Source organism: Miscanthus floridulus, chromosome 3 (assembly GCF_019320115.1).
Source record: "Miscanthus floridulus cultivar M001 chromosome 3, ASM1932011v1, whole genome shotgun sequence".
Taxonomy (NCBI): domain Eukaryota; kingdom Viridiplantae; phylum Streptophyta; class Magnoliopsida; order Poales; family Poaceae; genus Miscanthus; species Miscanthus floridulus.
In genome coordinates this window covers 6,671,800-6,681,486 of record NC_089582.1, presented here as the reverse complement: position 1 = coordinate 6,681,486, position 9,687 = coordinate 6,671,800, and the positions used below count along the sequence as shown (strand labels likewise).

The window sequence follows — 9,687 nt, the reverse complement described above, 5'->3', positions numbered from 1 at the left end:
TAATCTGTTATCAGCACATATTACTGTAGCACCAAGTTGTCAAATCATGGACTAATTAGGCTTAAAAGATTCGTCTCGCAAATTAGTCATAAGTTGTGTAATTAGTTTCGTAATTAGTCTATATTTAATACTTCATACATGTGTCCAAACATTCGATGTGACAGAAATTTTAGGAGACACTGCAGAAACCAAACAGGCCCTAAGTCTTCTCGAGGGACTTGCCTTACCTTACCTCTTCTTCCCTTTGTAGAGAACAAATCCTCCACACCCCTTGCCATTGTACTTGCGTTCCTCTTTCTTCCCTTGCTCCCACTCTTTGACATCACTGTATTCTCTTTGAGTTCTCGTCTTGCCTCATTGTACGTGTGATTAATTCAGTCAGAGGTACGTTCTTACAACTGCTAAGCTAATCTTCGCTAGAGATCCAGTGTTTATATATCTAATCTCTCATGTATACTGTTATATGTTGAATTTCCTCAGCAGGATCCTTGAGTCCTAATGGCAGAGATCGTCAGTTCGGCTGTTGTCCAAGAGACAGTTAGCCAAGTCTTATCTAATCTTGTTCAAAAAAACGAGGAGAAAGATGAATCAAATAAGCACAGAAATTTGGAGAGGCTAGAGATGGCGCACACCAGGCTGGAGGCTGTTCTTGAGATATCAGATGGGTGGCAGATCACTGACGCCTCCTTGTTGCGTTGGCGTTCGAAGCTGAAGCGTGCTGCTCAAGAGTGCGAAGACACGCTGTACGGATGCAAGAAAAGAGTCCTTGAAGAAGAACAGATGGAAGAAGAGGTGAGGAATTCCTCCTTTCCTAGACGGATAGCGCATGCTACCAAATCTTTTATTTTCTCTACCTTGGGCAACAACAGCTATGAGTCAAGCAGATCTATTATCAGAAGATTTGAGTGGTTTGCAGATGGTGCTAGTGAGTTTCTGAGATACGTAGAGCTCGGTGGCACGACACGCTGTGGCATGCCCTTCGACCCTCTTATCCGTCACCTTTTAACAGGCAAGAAACTAGAGCATAAATTCAACCCAGGAAATGGGTGTCCTAATTTGTTTCTACAATTGGTGCCCTTTATTACTGCAGCGCATGGAATAGAGGCTATCCTGTTCTTTATGCAGAAAGATAGTAACGTTCCAGAGGATAATTTTTTCTTGAGTATTATGCTGCAGCTTTCAGAGAGTACAGACATAGTTGGGATTGCAGTTAAGTGCTTGCAGTTGTTTGACCCTCTTTTCAAGTCTACAGCTGAAAACATTAGGAAAAAACTTACGCTACTACCTACAGAAGACTTGTCATGGGTGCCATATGGTGAGTCACAGCAGAAAGAACACTGGGACAATCTTCTTAGCTTTGCCACTCAATGGTTTCGCCCGAATCCGTTATGCTGCAAGCAGCGTGACCCGCATGAGGCGCGTTGTAGTAGCAAGGTACAAATGTCAGGAATACCAGATGTTTCTCTAGAGCCAGTTATTGAAGTGAATTTGCAGTGCCATGTTTCACCTTCTGCGTACAACAGTCAGAAGACCTCGCCATCTAGAGGCAGACTTCAAGAGTCTCCACTTCTGAAAGCTGGACTCATTTTTATGCCACATGGCGCTTTAGTGAATACTAATTCTGCAACTGAGGCGATCAATGGTGAAGAGCAGAGTTGCTTGAATACAAACACTACCTTGCAGCAGCTGGAAGAGATGATACTACCAAAGGCGATAGATTACTTCCACCAGAACGCCAAAGCTTCAGCATACCAAACACTATGGAACTCTAAACATGGCACTGCATATGTCCAGGTTGAGAATGCAATCTTGAAGAATCAAAGCACGTGGCGAACAAGGGTTTCGAGAGCTAGGAAAGGGAAACCTTTGAAAAGAGTGGATCAGGAACTGGAGAGCCAGACATATGTGATCCCTCACTTCCTTGACTTGTGGGCTGCGCATGCACCCATTCGCCTGCAGGACTCGATTGCAGATTGGATTCAGAAAGAAAAGGAAAATCAGTTGGCGCTGTCCGAGTTCAGTTCATTTCCTTAGTGTCTAAGCTCTAGTGTATTACAGAAAAAAAATCATGTGCTCATGTACTGCTCATGTTGAGGTTCACCCTGAGTCATTGTCAGTTCAGCTAGACAGGTTCAGGAAAATCTGTCTAGAATCATGTAGATATGAAGAAAAAAATGTGTTACATGTCAATTTTATACAGTTAGTCAGTTCTGGTATCTATAAATATGATCGAGCCTTAATTATGAATACAAAAGAATGTTTGAAATACATGAGTCCAACAGGAAAAAGAATAGCAAGCTAACGTGAAACACTGTTCCAAGAGTAGCTCCTCTGTTTCGAACCAATTCTTTGATCCTCCCCTGTTCTGTCCAAAGAACATGTTCTCTCGTCCTGCAACAACTAGCATGACTAGAATGTTCCAAAAGGCACCATCACTGCTATGCCTGAAATCTAGATCATGTGACGTGGATCAATCAAAAAAAACTTGACCATCAGGTAAACAGAAAAGGTGAATCAAAAGAATTTCGAATTAATATAAGTAATTGACGACAAATGTGTAAAGAGGTGAATCAAGGCCTTTTCGATGGTTTTTTTGTCCATGGCCATCTATAGCTGCTGCCACCAAGACCAAGCCATTGTTGTCACGGTCATACGTGTTAGGATATCTCTGGATATAGTAGATTGGATATCTCTAGATATAGTAGATTAGGATCATGTAATCCCGGCTTCCTTATCTTTAAGGAAGGCTTCTTGCCACCTAAGCAATGTACTATATAATCAATTCACGAGGCTCAGCAATACAATCAATCCAATTCCACCAATTCTCTCCATCCTACATGGTATCACAAGTTTAAGATCGGGTCTAGAGCACAAGACATTGCTTCCACACCGCGTGCCCCTGGGAGATCGATCTCTACCGGGGCCAGCACCCTTGTTTAGGTGGCAAATCCTATTGATCTATTGCCCTCGTCTGTTGTGGACTCCTTCATTGGCCACCAGTATAGGCACCGGCCTGGGCGTCCACAGGGACCCAACCGTGGCTAAGGCCGGGATTTGTTAGGAAAGGCAGTGGAAGGGAGGATTTTTAGGAGATTTATTGGCTTTTGTTAGGGAAGTGCACCTGAGATATAAATGGCACCTTAGATTCATTTGTAATCATCGAAAAAGGAAATAAACCCCCCTTAGGTGGGTGGGGTTTAACCCTTCGAGGTTGGCTGCGCGTGATTCTGCCATAGCCACCGGCGACCAACCCACGCCGCCCTTGTGTTGGGCCCCTATTTTAGGGTCCTCTGTGCATCGTGTATCAGTCCCTGGACCAGTAGCTGATACGCACAGTTGAACAAGATTGATATAAAAACCATACTTTTATTGATAGTGGGGAAAACATGTTACATAGTTCGTGTTTACATAGCTTGGGCCATTGGCCTTATATTAGACATCAGAATTCTATCACAGCGGTCCTAAGATGTCGTGACTCCATTCCTATAGGCAACTTGGAGTGCGGACATAAACCCTATCCTTAAGCTCAATCCTATATCTTAATCGTGGTAGTCCTAGTGTAGCTCTCTTGCGTAGTCGCACGGCTTCGTCTTCGGGGATACTCCTGTTGTTCTATCCTTGTGTAGTCCTCGTTAGCTCCATCCTCGTATGTGCTCCTGTAGCTTTACTCCTAAAAACATAGAGTGGAGTGGGTTGAGTACATAAAGTACTCAGCAAGCCCTAACTTTGGGGTAAGGTGAGGTGGATGGCGGAGGCTGTATGTGGAGGTGGTTTATGGTGGTGGAGGTGTACATGGTAGGAGTGGGTGAAGGTGGTTTATGATGGTGGAGTTGTACTTAGTGAGAGTCGAGTTATATATAAAAGGGAGTTTGGGCCCTGGGAGAGTATTAACCCTTCTCGCCAGTTCCCAGAGTTTATAGGTTGTAACTTACCAGATTATTTGATTGCAACTTACCAGATTATTATAGTTTCTTTTCATAAAAGAGTCTAATCATTTGAGACCTCATCCCAGCAGTTGCCCATTCCAAGAACGTGGCTATTCGAATAGATTCAATACACTCTGCAGAGGTTGTACACATTTCCCACATGATAGACACAGTCCGACACCATAGTCATGTCTTAGACAGGTCTAACGAAATCTCGTACCCGAATGGAATGACCTCAGGCTTCCATACAATACTACCACGGTCTACTCAGGAGTCAGAAAACACACAAAGCTTTGGATGGTCACACAACATCGAATTCAATAATTCGGATGATACCACATCATCTAGTTAATAATAAAAAGGGGCTCGCACACGGCCAAACGATAATTTTACATGGAAGATCACATAGCATCCATGCCGACCAGACCACGAAAAATCACCCAGCATCCGTGTTGTCTCCTGATACTCCGTTGCCACTCTGGCCTCCTAGTAGTAGTTGTACTTCTACCTAACGGGGTGTGAGATCAAGTCTGCCCATACAGACATGTGGCTATACAGAATTCTGGCTAGGCGAGATGGCAAATGAACCGGTCCTTATATGACCGAAGCGAGTATCTCCCAACAGAAACCCTCACTAGGCGAACCTGCCAAGGTAGTCCACGCCATGTGGAATACCCCCACTCGCTCCTGTCAGAAATAAGTTTTAGTTTACCAGATCATTTTACCGTATGGTTCATATTCTTAGCTCATCCACATTATACAGCTCACCTCATATCTCATTATTCATCATATATCACGTATTTTCATAACATTGATTCACAACATGAATAATATAAATTGTGTTTATTATATAATTAATGAAAGGTGGGAGGGAGTAGGTCATATGGTGAAGGTGGTGAAGCATGGTGATGGTAGAAGGGTGGAGTTGGATAGATGCGGTGTATTAGGTGGAAGTGCCAGTGGGTCTTAGGACTTGCCTCCGCTCGCTGACGATTATATCCTTATCCTGTAATCCTGATTCCTGATCTTCTCATTCTTGTGTCTTCATGTAGCTATGTTTCTGGGTTACATCGGGTTTTCTCCACGTCTTCTATCCTACATGGTCTAGTGTTGACAAGCAAGGAAAACACTAGGCAAGGAAAGCAACACATGCACAGTCAAACAAATTTAGAAAGGGGCGATCCTGCATAGGTGGGTCCTAACTGTTGGTAGGTTTACTCCTAATATTATCATTACTATGTCAATTTGAAGTAAGAGTTAGATGAAGAGATTTCACCTATCAAGATGTGGCTTTCTATAGGTTAAGTAGAAATGGTTTGATCAACTGATGGAAAACCAGACCACATTATTAGGGTTCACTATTATGTAAACCTGAATGGGGAAGATTGACCAAGTCATCGTGAATGACTCGGTTGGTGGTTAGGTTAGGGTGGCTAGGTTTCCCAATGGAAAATCAGACCATATTATTAGGTTTTACTATTATGTGAACCTGAAAGAGTAAGCCTGACCAAGTCATCATAATTGACTTAATTGGCTTCTTCGGGTCCACCGGGGTTTGGTGGGGTTAATTTGGTGGGTTCCTATATAGGCTAAGCAGAGGGGATGGTATAGGTTATGGTTAGGGTTAGTGGCACATATGCGCATGCATATATGCCTAGGATTATTCGGGTTCGTAACGTTAGACATACATAGGCATATACTTGAGTATAGGTATGTACTACGTACGGGTATATCTATGTATGTATGTACCATGCTATCTTACATGGAAGAGTATAGGTATATTTGAGTACGTATAAAGCTTACATTTACGCGAATATACGTCAGTGGTTATTACTACGGTTAATGTTAATTTAAATAAGGAAAAGAAAACAAACAAACTAGAATTTAAGTGGGCACCAAATAATAGGGTGAAGGTCATGAATAGATAGAGCTTGATTTTAGAAGATTTTTGGTGGAAGGATCAAGGGATTTGGATTTAAGATGGAGGAGATATGATTTATTGAAGATTTATTAAAGAAAAGATATGTGGAATATACTTTGGAAAATATTTCTGGAAATTAGAATAATGAAAATGAAATGGTGTCGGGTTCATAAACTCGGGGTCCCTCATGGACCTGCTTCCCAGCAAAGGCTCGGCCCAACGGACGACGTTGCGAATGACGGATAACTCCTGGGCTGGTCCAAGTACCAAACAACAGGCTAGAAGGGCGATCCAGTCTCCGAGCGGAAGGCCTGGCCAAAGAGGAACGACGCTCGCTTCTGACTCTGACCCGTGTCCGACTGGAAAGGTTGGCCAAAGAGGAACGATGCTCGCGCTCTGACTCTGACCCACGTCTCCGACCGGAAGTGATGAGGACACGCCGACGATGCCCGAAAATTGCCCAATCTTTCACGGTACACAAACTAAAATATAGCTTTCTCTGAAATTTTATCTACTCTAAATAGTCACAACAAATAATCTGATATCGGATGATGAATAGTAGGTGACAAACTGTAACAGTAATTATATTGTATTAGGCAAGGAGTCTAGTACTGTAGCAATATAATTATCTCCAAAGTAATCACGCCAAGCAACAAGTACCAGATCAGGACATGAACTGTATGTATAAATAGCAGTACTAGGAACGATCTCGTCTCTCCAGAAATATAATTAAACCAATGAGGAACGAGGCCAATTGTATCACAATAATTAGAGAAATCTCCCAGCAATTATGTGTTGACCAAATAGATAATTGAGATGATAAAATAATTCCGTTTATCAACCAAACACAAAGCAGTGGCAATATCAATGATAGAGGGATCGGCTTACAATGAGATGCAATCCAAACCCTAAAATTCCTTCTACCCACGGTACAAGAAGCACCACGATTAGAAGTGGGAATTCCACGAACTCCGATCTGAGCCCAAGCAGTAGCTTGATCTCGACCTTCTCAATCCAAGTTGGATCGGCAACAGATTTTTTTAGATAAAGGATAGTTTATATCCGGCTTCATCTACCTCAGGGTAGAATCAGGCCAATTATTACAAAGTTTGGTACAGTGACCAGCACACAACCCACAGGGATCACAAGCTTACAAGTAGACACTAAGACAACAAAGCGGGAAGTAAAGTTCTGACTAATGAAGACCAATAAATCTAGTCGATAACCATCCATTGGAATTAAAGAAGTGCAATGCCGATGTCTCCAGATGCTGTCCAATAAGAATCAGCTGATCCCGTAGATCATTACGCCGCTGTAGCCTTGCCCATTGTCGTAGCCAATGGGTTCCCCTGAATAGCACCTGCAAAAAAGTTTTCGGTCTGCATTTATCAAAAACTACTTCGTTTCTTGTTAACCAGATTGTCCAACATAAAGCTAACGCTGCAGTTAATAAGAATGAATTATGTATGTTACCACCCGCCTTAGACCAATTAACAAATAAATCATGTATACTGAGGGGGGTGATAACCCAAACATCAAGTGTACAGCACGCCACAAGAACTTAGCATAATAACATTGGAAAAAAGGTGTTGAATAGTTTCTAGATGGTGACATAAGCAACATTTCGTATCACCATTCCAGCTTCGTCGTGCAAGATTGTCCTTGGTTAAGATCACACCTCTTTTTAAATACCACAAGAATATTTTTATTCTTGAAGGAATTTTGATATGTCATAAATCCTATGACACTCTTACCCTATTGTTAATTAGTGCAGCATACATAGATTTAACAGAAAATGTACCGGATGAATGTAATGCCCAAACAAACACATCCCTTTCCCCCCTGTAAGTTCACATCTTGTAACGAGGCAACAATTCTATGCCAATCCCTTAGATTTCTACCCCCTAAATTCTGGCGAAAGGAAATGTTCAGCGGGATTGATGCAAGTACAGTTGCCACAGAATCCTGCTTTCTTCTCACAATATTGAACAATGAGGGAAATTTATCTTTTAATGGTTGGTTTCCCAACCAGGTGTCCATCGAAAAATGAGTTTGTGACCCGTCTTTTACTTTGAATGAACCAAAAGTCATGAAACTATCTTTTACATTCATCAGTCCTTTCCAGAAGTGAGAGTCAGTGGGCCTTTTGGTACAATTCCCTATAGTTTTATCTTTTATATATTTATTTCTCAATAATTCTTGCCACATGCCATCCTCATTTAACAGCTTGAAGAGTCATTTACTCATCAGGCATTTGTTTTGTAAATCCAAATTATGTATGCCTAAACTACCCTATATTTTTGGTTGGCACATGATTTCCCATTTGGCCAGTCTATATTTTCGCCTGTGATGGTTGCTTTGCCAGTAGAATCTTGATCTAAAGCAGTCGATCTTTTCTAATACTCCTTTTGGGAGTTCAAAGAAAGACATCATAAACATCGGTAAGCTAGAGAGCACCGAGTTTATTAAGACCAAGCGACCTCCTAAAGAAAGCATCTTACCTTTCCATCCGCTAAGCTTGTTTTCAATTCTATTCTCTATTGACTGCCAATCTTTATTACTTAGTTTCCTAGTGTGCATAGGTAAACCAAGGTACCGAAAGGGAAACTTACCCACTCCACACCCAAACAACTGCGAATAGAAAACCTCATGCTCTTTTGCTTTACCAAAACAAAATATTTCGCTTTTATGAAAATTAATTTTGAGCCCCGAAAGTTGCTCAAACGTGCTTAGTATCAATTTCATGTTTACCGCCTTCTCAACATCATGACTCATAAAGATCACTGTGTCATCCGCATATTGTAGAATAGACAAACCATCTTGGACAAGATGAGGAATGACCCCTTCTATATGGCCTGCTTCCTTGGCCCTAGCAATTAGTATAGCCAACATGTCTACCACTATATTAAATAGTATTGGAGACATTGGATCACCTTGCCTTAGGCCTTTTTTTGTCTGGAAATAGGAACCAAGTTGGTCATCCACTTTAATGTTTACATTTCCTCCCTGTGTAAACTGCTGTACCCAAGAACACCACTTTTGAGAGAATCCTTTCATCGCTAAGGTTTGTTGTAAAAAGTTCCATTTTACTTTATCATAAGCCTTTTCAAAATCTATTTTAAAGATTATTCCATCTTGCTTTTTCAAGTGGAGTTCATGAATCGTTTCCTGGAGAATTACTGCGCCCTCCATGATGTTTCTTCCTAGGAGGAAAGCAGTTTGTGTTGGTCTAATGATCTTCTGGGCAACAGTAGACAGTCTATTAGTCACAACTTTGGTAAAGATCTTAAAAGAAACATTCAACAAATAGATCGGTCTATATTGTTGAATGACTTTCGCATCTTTCTTCTTTGGTAACAGAATTATAGTACCAAAGTTGAGACTATTCAAAGGCAGAGTTCCCTCATGAAATTCCATAAAGAGAGGCATCAGATCGTCTTTTATTAAATCCTAGAAGACCTGATAGAACTCAAGTGGAAAGCCATCTGGCCCTGGTGCCTTATTGTGTTGCATCTGGAACACCGTTGTTCTGACCTCAGACTCAGAAAACACATCAGTTAGAAACTCATTTTCTAGATCAGAGACTTGAGGTATGTCTTGGACCTGGTGCTCCTCCAACACTATAGAAGAGCTCTCCGAGGGACCAAACATGTTTTTATAATAGTTGGTAATGTGCTGTTTTAGTTGAGCATCACCTTCTATTATATTGTTGCCATCCTCCAATTGGAAAATACGAGTTTTCCATGCCTACCGTTAGCCAATAGATGATAATATTTAGTATTAGCATCACCCTCCAGTAGATGTTTTACCTTTGCCCTTTGGTACCATTTAATTTCCTCT

General features: G+C 41.5%; 1 protein-coding gene across 2 annotated transcripts; it reads left to right on the top strand.

Moving 5' to 3' along the window:
• The first annotated feature begins 251 nt into the window (after positions 1-251).
• Positions 252-2,228, top strand: LOC136544864 (uncharacterized). Of its 2 annotated transcripts, none has more exons than XM_066536930.1 (2): positions 252-384; positions 481-2,228. In XM_066536930.1, the coding sequence occupies exon 2, from the start codon at positions 499-501 to the stop codon at positions 2,032-2,034; it is 1,536 nt and encodes a 511-aa protein (XP_066393027.1). In that variant the 5' UTR covers positions 252-384; positions 481-498; the 3' UTR covers positions 2,035-2,228. The 2 variants fall into 2 exon arrangements, with proteins under 2 accessions (XP_066393027.1, XP_066393028.1); XM_066536931.1 differs by having other exon boundaries at positions 256-384; positions 484-2,228.
• The last annotated feature ends 7,459 nt before the right edge of the window (positions 2,229-9,687 follow it).

Coding starts and splice junctions, on each gene's coding strand:
- LOC136544864 (XM_066536930.1), top strand. CDS start 499: ATGGCAGAGATCGTCAGTTCGGCTGTTGTCCAAGAGACAGTTAGCCAA.